At 32.9% G+C, this 27223-nt stretch overlaps 3 protein-coding genes across 13 annotated transcripts in view; 1 reads left to right on the forward strand and 2 right to left on the reverse strand.

The window, feature by feature from the left end:
* Positions 1-712: 712 nt before the first annotated feature.
* Positions 713-4752, reverse strand: LOC125671694 (calcium and integrin-binding protein 1-like). Its single transcript, XM_048907556.2, has 7 exons — positions 4581-4752; positions 3440-3474; positions 3180-3279; positions 2507-2654; positions 2308-2417; positions 1995-2083; positions 713-1785 (listed from the first exon to the last, which is right to left on the reverse strand). The coding sequence occupies exons 1-7, from the start codon at positions 4629-4631 to the stop codon at positions 1764-1766; spliced, it is 555 nt and encodes a 184-aa protein (XP_048763513.2). The 5' UTR covers positions 4632-4752; the 3' UTR covers positions 713-1763.
* LOC125671693 (vacuolar protein sorting-associated protein 28 homolog) lies at positions 4730-14430 on the forward strand. 2 transcript variants are annotated; one of them, XM_048907554.2, is made up of 9 exons: positions 4730-5078; positions 7397-7422; positions 7700-7737; positions 7934-8023; positions 8109-8211; positions 9639-9746; positions 9894-9947; positions 10090-10181; positions 11522-14430. In XM_048907554.2, exons 1-9 carry the CDS (start codon positions 5048-5050, stop codon positions 11640-11642), a joined length of 663 nt encoding a protein of 220 aa, XP_048763511.1. In that variant the 5' UTR covers positions 4730-5047; the 3' UTR covers positions 11643-14430. The 2 variants fall into 2 exon arrangements, with proteins under 2 accessions (XP_048763511.1, XP_048763512.1); XM_048907555.2 differs by lacking the exons at positions 4730-5078; positions 7397-7422 and having other exon boundaries at positions 7700-7848.
* LOC125671692 (FYN-binding protein 1-like) overlaps positions 14418-27223 on the reverse strand; it is a 52138-nt gene continuing 39332 nt past the window's right edge. For 3 of the 10 annotated variants that reach the window (XM_056161771.1, XM_056161770.1, XM_056161772.1), the window contains 3 exons: positions 26021-26073; positions 18426-18472; positions 14418-16262 (listed from right to left, as the gene is read on the reverse strand). In XM_056161771.1, the coding sequence (XP_056017746.1) occupies positions 16166-16262; positions 18426-18472; positions 26021-26073 (197 nt within the window). In that variant the 3' untranslated portion in view covers positions 14418-16165. Of the gene's footprint in view, positions 16263-18425; positions 18473-20009; positions 20550-20713; positions 22489-26020; positions 26074-27223 lie in introns of those variants that run through there. The other 7 variants (XM_048907547.2, XM_048907545.2, XM_048907551.2 and 4 more) reach the window with 4 other exon arrangements.

Below are 27223 nucleotides of genomic sequence, written 5' to 3' on the forward strand. Positions count from 1 at the left end.
ATGGGCTGGTCAAAGGAACCAGTCAGGCATAAAGGGGAAAAATGAAATGGACCAGACCATGATTTGAACCAGGGTCCCCTGAATTTCTAGTCAGGTGCTCTCTAACCAAGCTATCTGACATGGTAAATCTGATTGACCACCACTCATGAATTCCTTGGTGCATGTATATACTTTTTTGCAGATATTTTTAAATCCAACTTGACACTTGTGCTCCAAACAAGATGCAATTAACAAGGACTGAAATTAATGAGACTAATAGATTAACTAATGGTCTTGTCATGGATAACAGATTCCTACAATTACCCTATCTCTTTTTAATTTGTCTCAGACCAGAGGGCTATGGTTGCAATCAGTGATGCGCCAATATGCTGATGACACAGGCCCAACTTTGATCAAATTCCAAGTCCCAATTAAGCAATAGATATTTCCTTGAAAAGCAGAGAAATATTTCAAAACTTTAAGCTTTTGTTTTTATTGATGTATAACTGGTATACATTGTGAGCATTTTATGAATGAATCTGTTACCCTATATTCATTCTATTACACATACCCCACTTCCACTAACCAAAGCAACTGGTCAACGAATCAAAGATTCTCAAGTCCATTTTCCCCCAATTGATAATGCATGCATATGGCATACATGTATAAAGTTCCTTTTTTGTACTACTGTCTTAGTGTAAAAAAAATAATAATAATAAAAACAATGGTCCGCTACCTTGGCATTAACTTTATTTGAAACAATAACAAAGTATTAGAGAAGAAATGTAATTCAAAGTGTCTAATTTTTTATATTATCTGAGTAATATGACAAACCCAGCACCACCAAAAATTACAGTAAATCATTAGAAAAGTAAAGGAATAAAATATCAAAATAAAAGATGAACACAGGAAATGAAATTCTATAACAGAAACTCCAACATTAATCATATATAAAAATATAAAATACCCTTGAAAGATATTTTTTTAGTCTCCGAGTTAGATGGGTTATAATAAAGTTATTAAGTAGAAGAAGCGTTATTCTGTAAATATATGTGTAATCCATGCATTATTAAAATAAGTTAACACCACATAAGTCAGTGCTACATACACTTGTAAGGAATACTGTAACTAAACATGTAATGTTGTATACATGTATCATGCACTGTGCCCCCTTTTTTCTGGTACTTAAAATACAAATCACGATACAATGATGCATTGCACTGAAAGAGAGAAATGAGCACTACTCACAAATAAAGATTTAAAGAAACATGTACATTTCCCAACCAAAATGCAACATTATTTTACATGAAGGAAAAAATATTAATTGCTAAGATTAAATCCAGCCATCCAAAGTTAAAAATTACATGTTAACATGTTTTAGTGTAGAGGAGAGAATATATATATATATAAAAAAATTTATTTCCAGCATTTCTGCTAGATATTTCATTGATATTTCACTAATACAAATAGTGACAATGCAAATCAAAATGTACATCTGAAAATGTTTCACTTCGATGAATGAATATCCGTAGCAAAGGTATGCATTTATGTAGACTTGAAAATAGGTAATCATGCATGTTTCTTTAAATCTTACAGTGGATATTAAATACTTGGAACATTAAAGATGGATTTATCAAAGTAGTCAGCATAATGACTAAATCATAAAAATCATAGCGACAGGAAGAATGAAAATGTAACAAAGTTCACAACCAATGAGGGACTAAAAAGGTCTGATGATGATTTGTCTGTTTATCACAGTCAGCAGCCAAGATTTTGTCTATTCTCTACAGCCGAATCCTGAAGGAACTGTAAAGAAGAAATTAAAATACCAAGCATTATATAGACCTGTAGATCATAAGAGTACTGAATGGTTATGTAATTTATGTGCATGTATGATTTGCATCAATAGTAAAGTTCACATTGGAATTTAGGAAAATCAGATATTCACGACATCTTCCAGCAGACAATGGAGGAAAATCAGATATTCACGACATCTTCCAGCAGACAATGCTTACTTGATGAAGTCTGGGGCCTTAGAAATGACATGTTCAAATTCTGCAAACGAGAGGGAATCATCATCATCCAGATCAGCCTCCTCCAAAATCTGAAATAAGAAAATTAATATTCGTGACACTCCAGAGTAGAAAAATAATGTAAAGTGTCAACATTGAAAAATAATATAAAGTGTCAACATTGAAAAATAATATAAAGTGTCAACATTGAAAAATAATATAACGTGTCAACATTGCTCCAAATAAGAAATTATAGATATAACCTGAACATGAGATTTAAAGCAGAGAAAATGTTGTTATTAAAACTGTGACTTGCATTCTGAATGAGTTGTTCCATTTCCTCATCTTTAAGTGACTGATCCCCTGTTAATCTGTTTATCACCTCTTTCAGATCTTTACCACTTATGACATCATCTTCATCAAAATCTATTAATCAAAGGAGTTGTGTTTATTCTTCTATATTCTGTGCTCTTGAATTTCAAATTTGAATTTCAAAAATATGTTCAGAGACTTGCCATAAATTCTGAAAGCATATTCCACTTTGACATTCTTTGGTGCATTGTCACTGAACACCGACATCATATCTAGGAAATCTTCGAAAGTCATAGCGCCATCTCCTGTTGATGAGAAGACTGTGGTGATTCTGTCATTAAATGGGTTTACCTACAAGAAGATGGTAAAAACTTAAGCACTACAGGTATACAATATTCACATAGGACATTGCAAGTAAAATTTGTCATTAAACTTGACTTTTATGGATATGTAACAATGTAATTAAACCATGATACCCTCATGCCAAAAAAAAATAATTTCTACATTTTTAGGAAGTTTGTATTTGAAATTTATTTTAGTATTTGTTGCTTTCAAAGGCATGTGAAACCCCTGATCAACTATACTGTTTAAAATTTTGTTTGTTCTTGTGTATTCTACATGTATTGCCAAGGACATACTGGATAGATCTTGCATGTAATTTGTATGTGACACAATCTTAAAAAGAAAGACTTATTTTAAAATGTAAGCATTGGTAATCATTATCAATACTTTACTGTCTAAAAAACAAAATAACTTTTTCATATTTTTATTTCAACGGAGAGCACAAATATAGACCATGCCTGTTGCCCAATCTTTTGTTATGTACTGTGCTGGTTTCATTATAAAAAATATTGTTGGAATAAATGCTTTTTGTACTTGTAATTCGGGAAGACTTAAGATGGTTTCCCTGTGAAGCTTGGCTTTTTTATTTACACCGACTGCCTCTGGATTTAGTGTCTGGAATCTCTTGAACACACTACAATTGAAGTACATGCAATATATCATTAGCATATCTTCATTTTTTAATTTGTTCCATGTGTAAAAAGAATTACTTGTCATTAACTGGTTTTATTTTCCATTTCCTTTTTTTTCTAAAGTATAAAAGTATCAAGTCATTTTTAATGATTTTTACATACTGCAATATCTCTTTCTTTGTAAAGTATGTCAGCTCCTGTAAACAGTGACAAAAATACATCACAGAATCATGTGTATAATTACAGTATACATATTTACTTTAGCAAAATTTATATTTAGAACAATCAATGCAGTTACACTATCTGCATAATTATGAATTATCACTATGTTACACATTCATGCCTTAGTCCAATCATAAATCACACTTTTTGTTCAGTGCTTAGAACCATTTTGATGAGCACTAGATTTAGCTAGAATATAAAATAATGTTAAATTTATATGTTCCCGAACACTGAATATCTAATTGATACAGTTTTGTGTTGTAATCATAAATATGAGTCTGCATGCACATGCAATTTTCTCCTGTGTGTGTATGCGATGGTACACCAGGAAGTGCAAATATGATATAATTAATATGTGTATGAGGGTACTGTCATCAATCTATTTGATGAAAAAGTACAATGAATATGCAGTGTTCATGTTTCAAACTTTTTCATCCTCTTGATTATCATTATTTTTGTGACAGAGAAAAACTAAAGATCCTGCATTTCAAAAAAAGTTGGGTTTTGCTTGGATAATAAAACTAGTCTGATTGTAGAGTTGTAAATATGACTTCCATTTAGACAATCTAAAGTTTCAAAATCCTAAATACCATAGAGTTAGGAGTGACTGTCTTATTGCAAAATATATTCTTATAGCCCATGGACACATGCCAAACTTTAGGATTAAATCAATAAATGTGAAATTATGCTTTATCGTTATACATGCATATACTTTATACTACTGTATCAACAAATATAATCATATATTAAGTAATTCTTTTTCATCACTAAATACATAGCTTAGATTTCAAAATCTATAAATAGTATCTTAAGGTCATGCAAATCATGAAGTTTAATAAAACATAAACATGTCACTCAATAAAATCTGACTAAGATAGAACACGATGAATTGATTAATTACCTGATAATCATTTAGTTCTTGTATATTAAGTAATTCTTTTTCATCACTAAATACATAGCTTAGATTTCAATATCTATAAATAGTATCTTAAGGTCATGCAAATTATGAAGTTTAATAAAACATAAACATGTCACTCAATAAAATCTGACTAAGATAGAACACGATGAATTGATTAATTACCTGATAATCATTTAGTTCTTGTTCAGTAAATACACTTTGTGATCCTCCCATACTATATATCTTAGAATTCCTTTAAGTTCACTAGCTGTGACTGTGTCAGATTGAGATATGTCTTTGTTATGTATTTTGCTTCCTGTCTCGATCTGTGTATATTGCGGAATTCGAACCCGATAAAAAAAAAATAAAGATGTACTTGATTACTTAAAGTTAAACATCCGGATGTAAATTTTCATATAAGATTTAAATGTGCAAATGCTCGCATTGAGACCATTGAATTTATTATATATCTGAGTACATTATATATTTCAGTCTAAACTGACAATCATTAGCTTACAAATTGCAGATTTAAATAATAAAAAAAATAAAAATACGAAACTCACATTATGATCTCATAGCAGTTTACGGAACTGAACGCATTTTGAAACAAACTTGACGTTTAGTCAGAGCTACTAATATCTAGACACAAAATGTTTGCACAGATTCCACAGGGACAAACAGGTAATTTCTTATAAGTAAATTAATGACGGGTATGTTTTTCCAAATATCCGAAATCATGTAAGAGTTTTCTTTCAATACATTTCATCCTCAACGTAGTGATGACCACTGATTGTAAAGACAATTTCAGTCATTTACTAGGCCTAGTAGTAGATCTACATTGTATAGTCCGAATAGACTATCGATGGGTCTTTCATGATCATCGAATGATGTAATCTTTTCATATTATGTTTATAAATAATTATAGCAAAATAATGTAAATATGAGATAAATACTTTTTTAAATTATTTAATTGATGTACTGGCAGGATATTTATCATTACTCTACTCTAGCTAGAGTAAATATATCCCGTACAACCGAGAAAATCACCCGTGGAGTACATCTCCTTGTGTTTCACGTGAAAAGAAGAAAAAGTGCTAAAATGTCTGATACTTTTGCAAATATATTGATCAAAACAAAAACGCTCACGGTGTGTATTGGATTTCAGACTGCTTCCTTCTTACACAGCAATTTTGATATGTGATTTCTTGACTATGTAGTCAATTTTATAGTTACAATTTGCGTCATTTTGAGTATGTGTCGCACTTGTTCAGCGTTGCATGGGATTTGCCATTATTTTCAATAAAGACGCCAAAACACCTGTTTATGGTAATGTTTACTCTCTCGCTAAAGAGGGATAATCGCGTTTTAGCGAGAATATCTCATTATAGGGGAAGTGCTCCCAACCTGTTTATTGATAGGCCTAACGTTATCAAAATTGTTGGAAAATCAACCCCTAAGGACTCTGTATTTTTTTTTTTTTTTTTTTTTTTTCATTTTCCCCAACAAAATCTCCAAAGACTTGGGTTTTAGTCTCCAAGGGCTCCATTTTTAGTTACTGAAATTATTTTATGTGAACATAGTATATATCATACATATCAGATCATAAGATAATTTTGTCACAGTGTTATTTTTAAGATAATCAATTATGTGACATTCTCAATAATACATGTATTCATACACTTTTCATCGATATTTAGTTAAATCACAGGGGCCGAGTACATTTTATTTTACAACTATGGGTCAATGTAATCATCTTTGTATCAAGTTACATTGACCTGTAGTTAAAAATCAGGGTTAGCCACTGTGAATCAAATAAGTTTATATCATTTTCAACATAAATTTGGAAATACGCAAGACTGACCAATGTCATTGAATGCTGGTAATATCCCATCGTCGGAAACCCACGGTCGGTCGTTCTACGTTTACCTCCCCTGGGACACAACGCCAATATTTTGCATAAATCATTAAAATGCGTGATCTTATGTGACCTATCAAGGACCAATTGGAATCGCCGTAAATATTCCTGGTACTCAAACTGTCAGCTGTAATGGCGGCGCCCATGAAAGTGTGTGTGTTTTGTTGTGCCACTATCAAAGATATATAGATGAAAACTCCAGATTTGGCTCCCAAAATGGCTGATTATTTTAACTAATACTTCACTTTCACATGTGTCCCCCCTTTGGAAATCCTGGATCTGCCTCTGGTATGTTTATTATCATCACTGCTTCATGGCATGTGAATAAAATCAGTCATGCATGATACAATTTAAAAATTAGATGCAAATTTGAATTAAGATATGGTCTTACAATCCTGTTCACATGTCATTTTGTAATTAGCGTAGGTGAGACATCAATTGTGTTTACTACGGGGAGGTGTATGTAAAGATCGAAAGTCAAAATTACTGGCTCAAATTGTGCCGACAACACAACTGGAACAAATTACAGCACTAATTAATATGCAAGTAAGTTTAACATACCTATAGAAACCGATGAAATACCAAATCTGTCAAAAAAACCCGCATTGCTCCCATATGATGGAACTACGAACTCGTGCTGAACATGTAGACCTGTACATAGAGTCGTATGCAGTACGATAATAAACGCTTGGTAACATAGGCTTTTTACCCCCCTGTCTTTATAGACACAAATACACCCTCCGATTCAATAATGCAGATAAAGCATCTCGCTGAAAGTTTTGTAACTTGTCCAACTTAAACATAGTCAAAATCTTGGCTTCGAAAGCATATTTTTCTATGCTACTGAGGACTGGAAATAAGGGGCTTAATTTTTCATTGGTTGAATATCGCAATAAGGAATGGTAAAGCGACCAGTCGCATATAGAAGCCGAGACTCACCTTCCAGCAAAAATACCGACCTTGAGTCCCACAGTAGGTAAACTTAGAGCGACTGACCGTGGGTTTCCTATGATGGTAATATCCAAGACTGTTCGGGGTAACCGTACATTGTATGAAATGATTTAAAAAATTTTTTTTCATTCAGACTCCAATAATCCAGTTCTATATGAGGTAAGATTGTTGCATATTTTTTATTTGATAAGTAAATACTGAATTTGAGAATAGTTTCGTAAGCTACTATGTATGTCATAATGATCCTGATATATACAAGTGTGCAATATATATGCAGGTATATATGTAAATGCATTCCATTAACAGTTATCATGTTAAAATACATTAGATGAATATTGACAAGGGAAAAAAACCAACTAATTGCATTAAATTAAATCATTCAATATTCATAAATATAAATAATAAATTGTTCAGGAAGTTTTTCTCATTTTGACAGGAAGTGAAACTTTCCAAGTCTGCCAGAGAAAGAGAAAAGTGAGTTTACCGAGTACATACATGTAGAAAGAAATAATGGTTTGTTAGGTTTGTATATTAGAAAATTGAAGAGGGATGGAGGAAAGGATAACAGATGGAAGGGAAAGAAAGGTGTAACAGTTAGAGAAGATCTGATTTTAATTAGAATGAGTGTAAGTATGCATATGTTGAAATAACCCATGCATTAAAATTTCAGATATGATAACATGGCAGAACTGTATGCAGTGATAAACACTCTACAGAGTTTGGAGAAAGCTTACATAAAGGATGCTGTTCAGCCTAAAGAGTGAGTCTACAGCTCGAAGACTGAGGGGTTTTACTTTGTCGACGAGTAACTTGATTTTTGCTTGACCAGTACATGTGTATTTCAGGTACACAGCTGCCTGCTCAAAACTCCTCGTACAATACAAAGCAGCATTCAAACTTGTAAAGGGGGACTTCGCAACTGTAGAGCAGTTCATGAAGAAATACAGGGTGATGTTTAAAGTTTTCAGTTACGCTAACAGTGCATGTATATTGATATCTTTACAGGGTGATGTTTAAAGTTTTCAGTTACGCTAACAGTGCATGTATATTGATATCTTTACAGGGTAATGTTTAAAGTTTTCAGTTACGCTAACAGTGCATGTATATTGATATCTTTACAGGGTAATGTTTAAAGTTTTCAGTTACACTAACAGTGCATGTATATTGATATCTTTACAGGGTAATGTTTAAAGTTTTCAGTTACGCTAACAGTGCATGTATATTGATATCTTTACAGGGTAATGTTTAAAGTTTTCAGTTACGCTAACAGTGCATGTATATTGATATCTTTACAGGGTAATGTTTAAAGTTTTCAGTTACGCTAACAGTGCATGTATATTGATATCTTTACAGGGTAATGTTTAAAGTTTTCAGTTACGCTAACAGTGCATGTATATTGATATCTTTATGTAAAAGATATGTAGTTCAAACAAGTTTGTTTTGCAAGATTTATTTATAGGTGGAGTGGAGAATTCAAATATGAATTTTAGATTCAACTGATATATAATCTGCATTTTGATTGGCCTATACACCGAGATAAATGAGCATTGATGTATGGAGTGCCAAATTAACATAAACTCAAATAATTGAAGATATCTTCAATTATTTGAAGATATCATCAATTCATTTGATGCGCTCAACAATTTAATAAAAGATCTCTTCAAATAATTTATGATATCTTCAATTCTGAATTATTGCGCACATTAATTGAATTGATGATAGCATTAATTCGTCAGCTGAATTGATGCGCACTTTAATTGAATTGATGATCTCTTCAATTGAATTAATGATATGAACAACTGAATTGATGCACGTTACAATTCAATTGAAGAGAGCAATAATTGATATAATGTGTGCTTTCAATAAATTGATGAGAGCAATAATTGAATTGATGTGTGGGTTAATTCATTTCATGAGAGCAATAATTGATTTAATGTTCACATTAATTCAATTAAAGAGAGCAATAATTAAATTGATGATATCTTCAATTATTTGAATTTATGTTAATTTGGCGCTCCATATTGATGAGAGGATAAGCTTTCAATTATGATGTTGTAAATGAATGACACACAAACACAACATCTAATGTGGACATTTCACTTATATTAAAGAAATCGGCTACATAACATGAAAATTCCCAGCATCATATGATTGTTGCATTAGACTGAAAGTAACTAGCCTTTGTCTTCAGATGTGAGGTCATTAACTGTAGCAAACAACTGTTTTACTGACTCCGCTAATACATCACCACTTAAATTCAGTTTACAACCTATAAACCAACATTAACAACCTCAATTTGAAGATAAGGGCTTTTACCTAATTTCATGAAACGGATGATACATGGATGCATTTATAGCTAAAGTTTGTATTCATAGTTGGACTGTTCTGCTGCTCTGGAGAGGATTAAGGAGGATCGACCAATCACAATCAAAGATGGTATCAGTCAAGGAAACACAAGCAAAGCTATTGCAGACATTGTGTCGGTAAGATTCAATCATCACGACATTTACATATATTCAGATGCGGAATTTCCAGTTGAAATGAAAAGGAATCAACTTTCTAAATATATATTTCTATATTCAAGTGTGCAAGTCATTTTCACACATTCTTATGAAATTTATTTTTTTCAGCTATTTATCACAGTAATGGACACTCTACGATTAGAAATTAGGGCCATGGACAAGGTAAGGATTCTACTTTTGTTCTATGGTACTGTTGACTGTAAAGAAAGTGGTTAAGAAGCTCCTCCACACAGATTGGATACATGCACAAGTTTGAAAGGTTTTCAGTTTTAAAGAGAGCTTTACAATATTTTTCTCAATTTAGATTCAACCAGATCTTAAAGAACTAATGGAAACAATGAGCAGATTAAGCATTTTACCCAAAGACTTCGAGGGCACTCAGAAAGTGAAGAAATGGTAAGTGTGTATGCAAGTTTAGGCAATGGTATTTTTATACCCACTGGTCACAATCTTTTTAGCTTATTAATTGTTACATTTTCAACTTCTTCTCCAGAACCATATGGTAAATTTTAACTAAACTTGGCACAAAAGATCATTTAGTTTAAGGGATTCAAATTTGTTGAAATGAAAGGTCATGCTCCCTTCCAAGGGGAGACAATTAGGAAAAAGTAAAATGAAAGTGGGTTGTTAAAAAATTCTTCTCAAGAACCTCTCTGCCAGAAAAGTTAAAATTTGCATAAAATTTCCTTGTATGATGAAGATTCAAGTCTGGGGCCAAAGTTGTACATAGAAGTATGTAGGAAAAGGCTTGAAGAATTTCCTTTTCGTAAGAACAAGTCTACAATTTATCAAATTGATATTAAAGCAAGTATCCTCATGTAGTTGTAGAATCAAGGTAGTTCAAACTATGACCCCTGAGGCTAGGGTGGGAGTTCTAAGTTTTAATTGGGAATATATAGGGAAAATCTTTAAAAAATTTCTTATCAAATTTTTAAGATTTACATAGGAATATATAGGTATGGCACGCCAAATTCACAAAAATGAGCTAAACATAGTTTCACAGTTGATAAACTAGGTTTATCGACTGTAAACTATAGTTTACGAACTGTAAACTATAGTTAACGATTCGTTAACTATAGTTTTCATCCGTAAAACTATATTTAACGGTTGTAAACTATAGTTTACAAATGCTAATCCAAGTTTATCTGTCTTTAAATAAACGTTAACAATAGATTTTGCTGATAAATACAGATTCACATTTGTAAACTATAATTTACATTCGTTAACTATAGTTCACAATTGTTAATCCTAGTTTCACAAATTGTGATACTATATTTATTAGATAAACTATGACTTGTAAACCGTAGTTTACAATCGTGAAACCGTATTTATCAGATAAACTATGTTTTGCAATCGCTAATGATCGTTTTCATTGTTAATTATAGTTCACGCTTGTGAAACATAGATTATCTGTTAACTATGGTTTACAGATGTGAAATATAGATTAACGTCGTTAACTATAGTTTATGGTCCGTAAACTATAGTTTACAGTCGATAAACCTAGTTTATCAACTGTGAAACTATGTTTAGCTCATTTTTGTGAATTTGGTGTGCCATTTATAGGATTTAAAAAAAAATTAGTGTAGATTCAATAATGTTCACATCAGGATGGATCTACAGTAGAGGTTTGAAGTATGGGTATCTACCGGTATGTATGAACTAGGTGACTCATGCAAGTTTGTGTGGCCCTTGCATAGATAAAGTTGACCCAGATTTTTCATTTATTTGTATTCTAGGTTAGATATATTTGATGAGATGTCAGCCTCAGAGGAACTAGATGATAACCAAGTTCGACAGATTCTGTTTGATTTGGACAGTGCTTACAATGCCTTTAATCGCATACTTCACGACCACTAAACCAGGATTACGATAAACGTGAAAATAGTGTGGTTGCCAGCCTGACAGTAAATCTCTCATCATCATCAGCAGTCACCATATTTGCTGTCAAGATTTATTAAATGCATTGTTTTAGCCTAGAGACGTCTCTGCTTAATTTGAGGTGATTCAACAGTAGGTTCCTGGATTAAAGCCTCGGAGCTGAAATGTCCATTGTACGTGATCTTTTGAATATCTCTCACATACAAATGTTGTCCAGAGTACGAAAAAGATGTTTTTTTAAAATATGGCTTATTTTAGCAATGGGTTAATTAATGAATTGTAAGACACTTTATGAATCATTTATGCATGGCAATGTTGTTTATTTAACATTTGCTTTTCTTGTTTGTTATATGTAATAGAATTCAGGTATTTTGCAGAACTGTGAATAATATAATCGCCAAGTACATCAATTCTGGAGTTCAATACGATATAATATCCACGATATTATTTTCACATGAAACTTACTCCTTTAAATTTTTGAGACTCCATTGTTTTAGGATTACTCTTTTTTTATCATTACAACTGCTGTAAGCTGTAACTATTTCCATACAAAAGCTCACCATCTGTTGTTGCATGATAAGTAGTTCACAACAATGTGTTAATTAGAACCTGATCGTCCTTGCGTGTGTTATTTATAAAACAAACTTGCAGTATGACAAAATGCTTTCTTAAATCTTGTGTACAAAGTACAACCAGGTGCAGGGTATATTTTGTATCAAGTAGGGATGGCGATTGAATACAGAATTACAGTTGGTTGACACAACTCGTTCAGACTGGTTAACCAAAATACTGTACCGATTTTCGTGGCAGATTGATTGGTTTTATTTCCTCATGTAAGTTCTATTCATATCCACAAAAAGACTATAAAATGTTTAATCAGAACACTAAATGAATTTTATTTTGATAAGCAAGAAAAATAAAGAAAACGATGAAACACATCCGAGATATCAGAGGAAGAAATAATTTCTCAGACCAGATGTAACAAGTTCATTCTGTATTGTCACCATCGGCAGAACTAGCTCTTTTTACAATTTTTGTTCAGTTACAAAGGGCAAGACACACATTGCAAGCAGTTACACAGCAATATTAACAGCACTCCCGTGATTTTATTATCACTCAAGTATGATTAAAGAAATGCCGGACGGGTTTAGCTGCGATGCAGTGTTTAAACAGTAATTAGCTCTTCACAATCTGACCAATTCACTCCAATCTCCACCCGGAGAACCCAAATCATCTCCAAATTCACTTGATTAGGTATGTGAAAATGTTAACTTAACAGTGGTCGGAGTTTTTAAAATAAATAGCTACATGCAGTCTATATGACTTGTATTTGTACTTTTTACAGAAAATCTTGTGATGTGGGTTTTTTACAGAAAATCTTGTGGTGTGGGGTTTTCAGAGCAACCCTTTTCTAGCATCTTTATGCGTGTTTGTTTTCTTTGTTTAGAAAGGTGAAGGTCCAAGAGGAGATAATCAAGAATTTGTTGATAAAAAAAATCCTCTCAAAAATCAAATCTTTTCATAAAGGTTTCCTTATATATTGAAGATTAATGTTTGTTCAAACCATGATCCCCTGTCCCAGGGTGAGGCCACAAGGAGGTTTATCAAGTTTTACATGGGCATATATCACAGTATTTTTTGGGAGTAAAATCTTTTCAAGAACCCCACAAATAAAGTTTGCTGAAACGTTGAAGTACCTCATTGTGACACCTGTGGCCAGAGTGGGGCCACTGTAGGGGTTTTAATTTTTACATATACAAAAATCAAAAACTCTTTTAAAATGTTCTTCACAAGAACCAATAGGTACATCTTATTAAATTTTAAAATAGGTGAGCATCCCCATGTAGTGTAGATACAAGTTTGTTCAGACTGACCAGGACAGGGCTTTACATTGGCAACTGCACAGGTGAGCTATGGGCCTCAATTTTTGTTGCTGTGTTGTTGATCTGTTTTTTTCCAAGTACCCTCAACATACAAATTATAATATGTACATGTTTTTATGACTAATATTAGTGATAACATAATTTCACAATCCAAGCAGCAAGTTAGTCAATTATGTGAAAAATTTCAATGAAAGGACTATGTACGATAACAGTCTCCCTGGGCCCCAGTAAAACTCATGATTTGAAAGCTTTAAAGGAAAACAAATTAATGTTTTAGTTTCAGATAAGTCCAATATTTACAGTCATTTGGAGTACAGGGTATCTAAAGTGATGCAATTTTGAATTTTAGTCAAAAGTTAACATTTTTTCTTTCAGAGTACAGCTTTGGACAAAATATTTTTGTATAAGCATTACATGTGTCCTGGAAAGGTAAATCTTTGTATAAATATGTATTGTTTGTTTAAGCTTGTGTTTAATGTTTTGAAGAAAAACTGCATGAAACTAGCCATTTCATTTCCAAATATCAAAAATAGTGGTGAAATGTAATATTTTTGTGTCATAATTCCAGTTCTTTGTTATTTTCATCAAAATGAGAATAACTGGGTTGCATCGGGATACTTGCACAAAATATACTTGATTTTGAAACAAATATTAAATTTGTTGGGCAAATAGAGCCCTTTCTTATATAGTCCTTTCAGATGATAATGAATATAAAATTCTAAGGATGCAAATAAATCAATAGTATCAACATCTCCAATGATCCCAGAATAAATGTGTATTTCATGTCGTGTAATCTACATATTAAACTGTGATATCTCAGTGGTACTGTACATTGTATGTTGACGTTTTAAGAATGGACAATAAACTATTATTTGTTATACATATCTAGCTTTATTTCTTTTTCATAATGAAATCCAGCATACATGAAAGTCAAGTTTTAAACATATAAAGCAGTAAAATCTCTATTATAAAATAGAATAAAAGCAAAGGAAGTTGGCAGTATTTAGTAATGGAGGCAGTATTTAGTAATGGAACAGTTATCTAAATCAGCAAAGATTGTCCTTTTAAAAAGAGAATATATATGAGCAACTACCCGGTAAATCTTTTTCAACCATGTGTATTATTCCAATGTAATTCGAAGAAAAGGTCAATATTTGAAAATATTTACATCTTTACAAATTGTAATGATAGCCGTTTTCACATGAATGCGTTGAAGTTGTGAACAATGTGCGTATGAATCTGAATAAATATAGTATGTCTATTTTTAACGACTGGGAATTCCAACAGAAATGAAAGTAGAATGTAAATATAAGAAAAATACATGAGGTTATGAATCGCCAACACTTAATGCTGGCATACTTTTCATGAAGCACCAACACACTTCATGAAGATATATGCAGGTGTGAAGTGTTGCAAATCATACCCTCATGTATTTTTAAAAATGAAATTTATTTCAACTGGTAAGAAAATGGAATTGAGGGAAAGTTTTATGACATTACTTTGCAATGCAGTACTTATTAAGCAGTTGTTTCTTGTACAAATATTAAAAGTAACAAATGTAAATGTACATAAAAAGGAAATAAAAGGTTGTAACAAATTTGAGCTACAAACACATCACAGTGACACAGCGGTGACAAAAGCAGTTGCTGTGTTGAGCATGTTTTGGGTTCACTTATACAACCAAGAAACAAAAGCCTTTGTATGGGAACTATGCAGGACAAAATACCACAGAATTTTTCTAGGACTGGTCATGAATCTTGGTAATAGCTACAAAATAGCAAGTAGGAATGGCAATACTTTTGGTGACTTCCAATTTTCCATCACTTTCCATTCCATGTGGCATGTATATAGACATAACGTGGAATAAATCGTAGGAATGATTATGCAGATTATTATTATATTAAATATATGTATGTGCTTACTGTTTAATTATTATAAAAACAGAGAAAAAAGGTGCATGACTAGATTTGTGCAAATTGCATTACATGTATTGTAAGAACTGCCAGACAGAAACTAGTAACTGTTAAGTCCCCATTCGGAGACATTTCTAAATTCCATTCGAATAGAGATTTGAACCTGACAGCTTTAACACATCAAAACTTAGATTATTATGCATACTTTACGAAAAATAAATAAGAAAAACCAAAAAGGTTTAAAGATGCGCTAAACCTGGGAAATATGTGGTACTGGCAATATGGAGATGTAATGAGTAGTTGTTATACATCAATGCAAAGACAGTAGATACACAATGTGAATGGTACAAGATAAGTGGAATGTAATAAGGTAAAGAGGCAAGCCTCTTATCATGACCAGTGTCCAAATTATTCCCAAACCAGTGGAATAATCACTTGGTTGGACAAAAATAGTCTTCAATGGGTAATATCGCCTTTCCCATGGTGTGCATGTCTCTCTGTTTCTTCTAAAGAAGTCAGCAATTTTTTAAGTAGAGAATTTATTGAAGTTGGAACCAGCAGACTCTCTCTACACTGCCTCATACAGCTCTATAAAAATATTACAATTATTGTACAATAGACCTGTCAAATTTCAAAAGGCTTTTCAAAACAATTGAATAAAATTCACTGTTTAATTACCAAGAGAAAAAGCAATAAAATGATAATCTCAACAAATTAAAATAAAGAAGGCATGTAATATACCATCAGCTTCTGGAGGGCCAATATCTGCATCAGCATATTCCTCACCATCATCCAGTAGAAGTCTGTGTCATAAAAAGATTAGTTTGCATTTGAAATTACATATACTGTATCGAAAAAAAACCCCATATATTAAAGATAATTATGTGAGCTCAACAATGTTTACAAAAAAATTCCAAAATGAGACCCATGAGCTTAACAGTCACCCGAGTATCAAACAATAGAACATGTATCAGAAGTATTGTGTGCATGTAGATGATGAAAGTGTATCTTTTATACTCCTAAGAACTGGATGTCTTTATAGTAAACAAGAGGCCCATGGGGCACAATGCTACCTAAGTCACCTGGGCCCTGCTATTTTAAAGAGATCTTTACCTTCTTTAATCCCACAACAGTTTTTTTACCCCATATTGTGACCTCAACCTAGCCCCTTGGGGTCATGACTTAACTGAGCTTGAATCTGCACAACATGGGAATGCTTCAATATCAATATGACTAACATGGCCTTGTTTTGGTGAAGATTTTAAGGATTTCTTTCCCATATATTCATGTATTATGTTAAATTTGGTCCCCAATTTTTGCCCCACTCTAACCCCATGGTCCATGAAAACAAAGAGTTATCAGAAGATGGCAAGTTTGATTGAAATTGGCTCTAGCTGTGGTTCTTGAAAAGAAGTAAAAAATGTGTAAAGTTTATATAGGTAGACAGACAGATGGACGAATGCTGGACAAAAGGTGATCAGAAAAGCTCATTTGAACTTACAGCTCAAGTGGACTAAAAAGCCCGTTTAATTCTGATTTTGGTCAAAAGCAATTGTTGAGTCTAATATGAAACATTAATACCTCTTCATTACTAAACTGTAGCCCAGGCAAATAATTCTTTTTATAGTATATGTATCACATAGAAAATGTGTTATCAAATAGTAATCAGAAAAGGATTTGGAACAAAACAACTTTGCTTTTAAATAGTGACCTTGATCTTGGTTCAGGATCATGATCCATTGTTTGGTTACATGCAACCTTTGTTGAAAGTATGAGGTACATATTGGTAGTAAAGAGTATAATGCATTTTCAGTTATGAGTCATACAGCCCCTACTAAATGCAGGAGTTGTGAATTTCACAAGTTTGGTAGAGGCCTCTAATGCTCGTTTTAACTATGCACTCAGTTTGTGTGCTAGATGTTCAGAGTTTTGAGAAGGAATTTGAATTTTTTTTTGTATTTTCACTAATCCAGTGGTCATGAGTTTCAAATTTTTGCAGAGGCCTGCATGCACTGAACTATACCAACATACAACCTTTCTATGGTTAGAAATGTATCCTTTAGTCTTCCTTTCTTTGTATATTGTTCTTTGACCCATTTGGAAAATTTTTCAGTCATGTAGATCGAGACTCCAACAGCTTAATTTAGATAAAGTACCACAAATTTTGACCTAATCATGGCACTCAGGGCCATAGCAGTGACAGTTCCTTATCGTGCCAATGCTTACTGTCACACGTGACCTTTGTTTTTAAGGTCATATCTGAAAGACCCATGGATTTTCACTTCTTTCGCCTGGCACCTGGTGAAGGAATGGTCACTATACCCATTTTCAATATCTTAAGATTGACATGGCACAGGAATCGAACCTGGGCCTCTTGGTTGTGGAGCAAACGCCCTAACTACTATGTTTAGCCTTATTAATACTGCTTCTATATTGTTTTGTGTCTACAAATATACCTATGTACGTTTGACCTTTAAAAACAATAGGCTTCTAATCATTGGGAACATGTGTACCAAGTTTGATGATCCTAGCCTTATAAGTACTGTTTTTATCTCACCCACAAGGTACTGCCAGCATGCAGATGCACAGCACCACTCCATAATACAGCCCATCTATGACAGGCTTATAAAAATTTCTATTACAATGTCATTATATAGTTATGACATTACAAAAATTATATAATTTCATATGTGAGATTTAAAATTCTCCCCTAAACTCCTAAAGAGTACTGTGGAATCATTAGAATTCGTGGTGGCTCAATTTTCGTGGAATTCGTGGGTATACCCCTCACCCACGAATTTACATCCTCAACGAATAAAGACATTCCACAGTTATCTTTCTTACAAATATATAAATCCACGAAATTACGTTCCCATGAACCCGTAAAAATTCAACAATCCACAAAAATTGGCCCCCTCGAATTTAAATGATTCTACAGTACCTGATGTGAACAAAATGATACTTACTCAGGGGGAGGAGCAGGTAGATTGTTCATATAATCACCTGCCATTACCTGAAAGTGAAACATAGAATTAAGTTTCTCTCTCTCTCTCTCTCTCTGCTAGCTTGCATTAACTTGTGCAGCAGAGTCACATGAGATCACTTCGATCAAAACATTTTAATCAATCTCAATTACATAATAAATATTATACAATATGAATCATGAACCTTCAACTTAGATTAATTATATATTACTAATTAATGTGTTTCCCTGTTAGCAGGTGTTGGCACTTATATATACTACCTGGAACAGAGCCAGAGCACCATGTAACATCACCCTGCAACACCAGCATACATAAATGCATGCTTCCAAGAATGCTCTATTTTGTTAGTAAATCCCATTTGATATCATAATTAGGGAATTGAAAGACTATATCATATTATACATGTACAATAATTGATAACAATTCATACACTCCAACTATTCAATGCATAGTTTAAATATAGATATACATTCTCCATATGAATATATTCATCTAGTAATCAAAAATGGTTACAGGCAAGTATATATCAACAAGAGGACCTTGGGCTGACAACCTGATCGAGTCGTAGTGATAAATGTATGAATCTCATAAATATATTTAACAACCTATCAGGACCTCCTAAGCCAAGGCCCGATATTCAAACATGCTTCAAATCTACAAATCTGAAATGTTTGCAAATTAATGGACAAATTTTGGAAAAAGTTTTAAAAATTTCCAAGAGGAAAACTGAAACTCTAATGAGGAGAGGCAGCTATGACGGCACCAGGGGTAATTATTTGGGTATACCGGAATCCATATAACATAAGAATGCTTGTTATGACATTTTGAAATTTTTTTGCCGTACTTGAGAAGATGACTTCTACAGCTTTGTTCTATATATATGCTAAACATCCTATGTACGGTTTTTGAAAATACATATGCAACACCAATCATTTCTGATTCAGTAATTTTAATGATCCAACCAAATTTTCACTATTTCTCAATTATTTCTCATTAGAATTGAACATCCCCCCCCCTTTTTTTCTTTTTTATCAACAATCTGAATAATATTTCCCAAGGATAATTAGTCCCAAAATTGGTTTAATAATATGGTCCCATGGATCTTGAGAAATTGAAAAATGTTAAAAGTTTACAGACAACATGCAGAAAGACAGATAGTAGACTAACTTCAACCAGAAAAGCTCACAAATCTTTAACTCATATGTGCTAAATATTCCAGTTATAATTATGATACATGTACATAATTCATATCATTTCTACCATGTTACTACTAGGGGCTATAAACACCATCTCCCCAAAAGATTGATATATTGTGCTGTTTAAAAAGCATAATTATGTGCACGTATTGAAAGATTAACAGCTGACTATAATTGGCCTTTGAGATCCATAGAAAGAGTGTGTCTGTAAAATGGCACTATGTTGCTATGCAGCAATAATATAGCACCCCCCCCCCCCCCCCCCCCCCCCCCCGAATCTTTAACATTCTGACATTCTAGAATTTTATGTATGTAACAACAAATATGCAGCAGTAGTGAATCACACCTACAGCTATACTAAAGAAAAGACCTTTCAGACGGGTGTCCAGGTAGCGCAGAGGTAGTGCTCGTTTCTCACCGCTGCGACCCGAGTTAGATCCTCGTGATCAGCATTGGTTGTATGTGAGGAGGGTATGGCGGTTGCCCGCTCAGACATGTTTCCTCTGAGAACTCTGCTTTCCTCCCACCCCCTAGCACCAACATCTGTGCATCAAAGGACCCCATTGGAAATAAGCTTTCAAGCTTTCATGGGTTATCCTTGGTATTTATGTATGTATATCTGTATGTATATATATATACCGAATAAACATTTATAAATTTTATAGAACTGTTGCCCTCCCCAAAAAATGTCAGAATGTTTAAATTCAGGGAAAGCTACATTACTGCAAACACTGTGTTGTTATGAGAGATACATATTGAAAAGTAGAGACTGATAAACAAATACACAATGATATATTTATCAGTCATATGAAGACTTGCACTGCTTTATCGGTTAATTCAAAAAGCACACTAAATCAGAGGTTACCCAACAAGAAGCGAAACAGAAAATGCATGCAATGTGTCTTACCTTCTACAATTCACGGAGAACATGCAGATAAAATAGGTTGACATATTATATTTACATGGGATGTATATTAAGACTTCCGACGTAACACTCACGTAATGCTACGCATGCAACTGGTAAATGTTTCTGTTACTGTACAAGTTTTGTTTGATTTGTAATGCTTAAAGTTATTTTTCGTTTGTAATGTATACCTGGAAATTTATTGCTTTATCTTATTTTTGCTCAGATGCATTGAAAAAACAATTCTGTCCCGTCTTAAATTCCAACAAAACAGTCTACTGTTGAGTAATGATTAAAATTTAAAATTTATCCATTTTGTAATTTACACATTCAGAATGAGGGCATATGGGCAAAAATAAAACAGGGACAAAATTTTCCTGGTAAATAGAATTAATTTTGGCTGCCAACAACTGTTACTGACACAAAGCCAGAGTTAAAAAGTAATTGAAGGAAAATTAGCATACATGCAGGAATGAATGTTGGAGTTTTCAACAGCCAGCCAATGTTTTATTTGGCAACATGTTAATTATTATGTATTATAACTTGCACCGTGTCTCCAGGTTATGTATGTCGAGCACAGGCCATTAGTAACTTTTACAACATAGATAATTCTGTTTATTACATTTTCAACAGTGAAATATTGTAATTTATTCACTTCAATAAAAATTGATATTTTCACAGTTGTTATTTTCACACTGTAAAAATAACAAAAGTGAGATCTTTACAGTGTGGAGATAACAACTGCATGATATTGTTTTGAGCATCAATAAAGAGAAAAAAGGGTATAGGAAAAACTGAAGAAAATGTAATAAATAGAAAATTCAATGTTTTGTTGTTGGATATAGAATTTGTAATCTTTATAATATTGTCATATACATGTACACAGAATTATTATCCTTCAGAATAATACAGTCAATTTCATTGGTCGAGGGCTGGTCACGTGACGGGAGACAATTCATGATGTCTCCCTCACGCGCAGGGTGACAACTGTGTTGTCTCCCTGTAGAAGATAGCTTCTAATGGCACAAGCGAAAAAGCTCTATTAAAAAATAATTGAAAATATGCGGGATCGTTCAATCAAAAATTTCAGCGTCAACATAAACGGTCACAAATAACAATCGAGATTAAAAATATTTCCATTCTAATGTAATTTTGCATTTCACTTGATGTTTACGTTTTTGTCTTGAAATATGTTACGAAATATTTACGTTTGATGTTATATTTTTGCGTCATTCTACTGTGACGTCACAATTGAAAGCTTTCTCTCGTTTAACTTTCTCAAACCTCAACATTTTTCTTTCGTTAACATATACATATCTAATAAATATATATATGACATTGAGTGTAAAACAAAATAATGTATGTAGTTGAGGGTAACATTGATTTCACCCCTCGAAAACTATTGAAAAGTTATCAGAATATCCTGCAGAGACAGTTATTACAAATTTGTTGACGTTTTAAATAGGAAAGATACATGGTACAAGTCAATAAATGTGTGATAGTTTTTTTAACGTTCAGATTCTTCAGGATAATAAAACTATTATGGACTGTTTAGCAGGGAGACATCACAAATTATCAGGTCTTAGTAGGGTTATCACCCTTGGGCGCACAGGTGCCCTCGGGTGATAACCCTACTCAGACCTGATAATTTGTGATGTCTTCCTGCTAACCAGTCCATAATTGTATATTAATATTTCTTACAGGTTACATTTTGTATTGAGAATATTTCAAGAATTTAGGAGGGAGGGGGTATAATCTTGAGTAGAAACGCTCTGCTCTGCTAGTTGCTAATACAATAAATGTAAAATTTCAGTACAAATATTACTGTTTACATAATACAGATTTGTAATATTTTTTCTAAATAAATTTCCCTTATACTCACTCTAACATATAACTTATTTTTTACAAATTTTATTTCAGGTCCAACACTATGATCAAAGACTTCCTGAAATCAAATGTTTGAAAATGAACAATGTAACCATTCAATCTCCTGCACTATATTGACTTTATATGCTTGTACACACAATAACATACTTCACTTGAACAAAATATTCAGTAGCATTCACAACTTCTGTAGTTCCAGGTGCATCCTTGTAAATCTTATTTCATTTGGATCAATATGTAAATGATTGTTCAGGACATTTGCATGAAACAGGATGGCATTTGTGCCAAGAGAGGAGAACAATTCCATAAAGAACAAGAGGCCCATGGGCCACATTGCTCACCTGCATCACCTTAGTCCTGCTGTTATTTAGGCCAATTTTTTTTTTAAATTGGTTTACGGATTTCAAAATTTTCAAATCCATTCGGAGGAGGTAAAAAAAAAAAGAAAAAAAAGTTCAAATGACAAAATGTTAAGTAATAAAAATTAACTTGATTTGAGGTCAATGTTTTATTATCAACTTTAATATTCTCTTCACTGTCAACTTAAGATGGTGGTATATAGCGACTATTGTGCACCTTGGCAACAGTGCTGTTTCCTTCAAAAATGTTATTTGTTTATTAAATTAACTTTCTATCATTATCAAATGTCCATTGTTTACCGTTTAGTTATGTAAATCCCAAAATAAAAGAACCACATCGTTTTTCCATTCAAAAGATGGCATCCATGACGTATATATATATAGGGACGCACTAATCACCTGAAGTACTAAAATCCTGACTAACTTTACCAAGCATATATTTTGTCTAAAAATTTACTTTTAAGTTTTAAAGTCTTATTTATGAAGTCATGTAAAGTTATGAATAAAATTCATGAACCTAGCTATAAACATTTATTCCAAAATTCTAAATTTTATATAGATCTAGGTCAGATCAATTTATTGTTGGTAGTCAAAAAATTTTTAAACAATGAATGAATTTAATAATGTTAAATATGTTTTCAACCTCCTTCAATATATGAAGAATTACACATATCAATTATGAAGAATATTTCTTTAAAATTCATTAATAAGAATTTAAAAGTGTATCCTCAGCAAAATGTATGCATGGTAAGGTCAGGTAGGGTTATACTTGTTTAGGTGATTAGTGCAATCCAACATACGTCATGGATGCCATCTGAAAACAAGTGTTTGTTTTTATTTTGGGATTTACATATCTAAATGGTATGCAATGCATAACTAATGCTAATTAGAAGTTAGTTTCATAAACAGATAATTAACTTATTGGAAGCAAAAAGCATTGTTACTAAGGTGCAGAATAATTGTTAGCACTGGCTGAAGTTGACTGATATTCCACACATGACTATTATGGACTGTCCCGAGATTTCGACGGAGGCGTCTGTCCAAATATCCAGTCCAGCGGAATCTATTTTCTTTTCTTTTTTTGTGAAAAGGAAAAATTACAGCGTCAGAGATATAAAAAGGAGTGAAAAACCTTTTTATTTTTTTCCCAACATTCCAAAAAATCAGTGCGGCGGATCCGTAAACCAACTCAATAAAAAAAAAAGGCCTTAGCTATAGTGATTTTAAAAACATTTTTTATCAATCTTTATTCCTGTGAAAAATTTTGACCCCATATTGTGGCCCCAACCTAGCCTCACAACATAACTGATTCACATGACACAGAAATGTCTTTACAGACAGATGGACAGACAACAAACAAAAAGTGATCAGAAAAGCTCATTTGAGCTTTCAGAACAGGTGAGCTAAAGAGTGGACATTTACATGAAAGGTGTTTGCACCAATATTGCTTACCTTGGGCTAGTACACATAGAAACCACACATAACATTGCAGTATGAATATATGACTATAAACCTCTTCCTTTAGGTGTACTGTTTGCGATGTCTATTTCCTGACAGTATGAATATATGAATATAAACCTCTTCCTTTAGGTGTACTGTTTGCGATGTCTGTTTCCTGACATGAGAAGTGAATGTAATCTAGGGAATTTTGAGCAGGATAGCGATATTCATGTCTTTTAGATTTAAATTTGTATAGTTAGTGATATAGCTCATCAGTCAGTAGAGAGTTTTGAATCAAATAAATCTTGAAACAAGAGGCCCATGGGCCACATCGCTCACAAGTCCCCTTGGTCCTGCTGTTGTTCAGATATTGTGATTTTAAAAGATTTTTTTCAATCTTTATTCCCAAGAGAAATTTTGACCCCATGTTGTGGCCCCAACCTAACCCCATAGGGTTACAATATAACCATGATACAATGTAACAAGATAAAAAATCATGGTATGAAATTTTCAAAGATGTTTCCTTATATATTCCCATATAAAACTTTGATCCCATATTGTGGCCCCATCCTACCCCTGATGGTTTTGATTTTTTTAAACATATCTGCACTACCTGGGGATGCTTGCATATAAATATGAGTATTCATGGCCCTGTTGTTATCGAAAAGATTTTTCCTATATATTCTCATGTAAAACTTTGATCCCCTACTGTGGTCTCAACGTACCCCCAGGGACCACAACTTGAACACATTTGAATTTGCACTACCTGGGAATGCTTCCATATTAATTCTAGTAATCATGGCCCTGTTGTTCTTCAGAAGAAGATTTTTAAAGTTTTATCCTATCATCATGGAAAATTTTGATCCTCTATTGTGGCTCCTTCCTACCCCTGGGGGCCATGATTTCAACAAACTTTAATTTACACTATGTCAGAAATCATGCATATAAATTTCAACCTTTTTTTAAATGACCCCACCCTATTTTCGCCTTTTCTTGATTATCTCCCCTTTGGAGGGTGCATGGCCCTTTATCTGAACAAACTTGAATCCCCTTCACTAAAGGATAATTTTTGCAAAGTTTGATTGAAATTGGCCCTGTGGTTCTTGAGAAGTTTTAAAAGATTAGATGCCAAAAAATTTATACTAATTCACTTCAAAAAGGGCATGGCATTCAAACAAACTTGAATCCTCTTTACCCATGCATGCTTTGTGGCAAGTTTGGTTGAAATTAGCCCTGTGGTTCTGGAGAAGAAGTCGAAAAAGTTTATGGATAGACGGATGGATGGATTGACACTGGACAAAAAGTGATCAGAATAGCTCACTTAGCTTTCAGCTCATGTGAGCGTACAAAAAGTTACAGGGATCAAGGTCGAACTTGTATAATTCAGTAATTAATTCATCATATTTGAATCAAGCTTATGAATGAGTATTTAATATCACGTTTAACATTAGCTTTGTTGCAAATGTTCTTTGAATTTTAAAATACAAAATCCCACCTTTTTTGTGCAAATTAATGCCCTATTCAAATACAGGTATATTTGTGCGAATATCCTCTGATCGTTTTATATTTTTAATCTCATCTTCAACTTCAACTCAATTAATTTTTACTTTTTAAGCAACATCATGAATTGAATTTGGAGTTACGTCTGGATTTCAGTTAGCAACAGAAATTGATAAACTTTATAGTTATAATACAGAATGTGTTAAAAATTCAGTTTCTCATGTTTCTAATCACATTGCACCTTATCTAATTCTAATCACATTACACCATGTTATTTGAAATGCGGCAACTCACCGATTTAATGAGGGTGTTATCCACTTCTACATTGCTGGAATCTACATATCCAACTGTCAACAGAACAAATAAGATGAATCAAAATATAGCGAGAGCTTCCGTTCAATATCATACACCCTCTCTGTTTTGACTAAATAGAAATGCACGTACCACTCTTCAGCATAGAGAAAAGTAAAGTAAATCATGTTTCATGGTATATACTGCATACATGTAGATTATTTAAAGAGACACTACAGCTCATTTTGCGCAAAAATCATATAATGACAATTTTACCACAACTTTTTATAATTTTGTTGCATAGTTGAAAGTATAAACTTTGCGAAAATAGTATATTCATAAAGTTAGAAATTCTCGTTTTATGACTAAAATTAATACTTTTTGATGGCCTATACAATAAAAACAAAGAAATACCGACAGACTCCGCCTTGGTATTCAGACGCATGCGCATAGAATGTAAACGATTTCTGGTCGTTTCGGCCTTTTTTCAGTTCGGCCCCAAGTTTTTTCGGCCGTTAGTAGTTTCGGCCTAATGTCGTTTCGGCCCTAGTCGTTTCGGCCTAACTTTTGAATACCTTTGTAGTACCAATAAATTAAGTCTTTTTTCTCATCTTAATATATAAAAATTGATATTTCTTTGTTTCGAAAACTGTTATATATGTCTTTGGTGTAAACAAGGAAGTCCACACCATCAAAGAAAATGATATGTCATTTACAGAGTACATTACACAGCATGATGCTGATTAAATTATAAACCGGTACCATATGATGCAGTTATTTTTAAGGCACAACTATTTTAATGACAAAGATCATATTCTCATCTGCAAGTTTTTTATCAACATGAAATATACCCCAAGACTTTGTTTCCGTTGATGTTTTCAATATTCTGGCAATTAACATATTTTCGTTTTCAGAAATACGGATTGACAGAGAAACTAACGCAATATCACCTTTCAAAAATCTAACGTTCACTTCAAATGTTAATTTATTTGGGGGCTTATGTTTTAACGTGAATATTATATAGATTAGATGGACTTATTGTAAAAATAAAACGCATGACATATTGATAATCATATTCTCCTTTCTGCAATTACGTGTAACTCGCTATATGAAAATGTACAGAGAGACAGTTTTTGGAATTCTTTTTCAAAATTTTCAGCAAATAAATTTGTGAATTGCACACATTTACTGAAAATGGGGGATCAT

The sequence above is a fragment of the Ostrea edulis genome, chromosome 4 (assembly GCF_947568905.1).
Source record: "Ostrea edulis chromosome 4, xbOstEdul1.1, whole genome shotgun sequence".
Lineage (NCBI taxonomy): Eukaryota > Metazoa > Mollusca > Bivalvia > Ostreida > Ostreidae > Ostrea > Ostrea edulis.

Bases quoted from the DNA above. Each gene is read 5' to 3' on its own strand.
- LOC125671694 (XM_048907556.2), bottom strand. From the start codon at position 4,631: ATGGGAGGATCACAAAGTGTATTTACTGAACAAGAACTAAATGATTAT. The intron at 3,475-4,580 runs GTAATTAATCAA...CACTGTTTACAG, and splicing joins AAGAACTAAATGATTATCAG to GAGCTGACATACTTTACAAA. The intron at 2,084-2,307 runs GCAAGTCACAGT...TTCTTATTTCAG, and splicing joins TGGAACAACTCATTCAGAAT to ATTTTGGAGGAGGCTGATCT.
- LOC125671693 (XM_048907554.2), top strand. From the start codon at position 5,048: ATGTTTGCACAGATTCCACAGGGACAAACAG. The intron at 8,024-8,108 runs GTGAGTCTACAG...TGTGTATTTCAG, and splicing joins GATGCTGTTCAGCCTAAAGA to GTACACAGCTGCCTGCTCAA. The intron at 9,747-9,893 runs GTAAGATTCAAT...TATTTTTTTCAG, and splicing joins CTATTGCAGACATTGTGTCG to CTATTTATCACAGTAATGGA.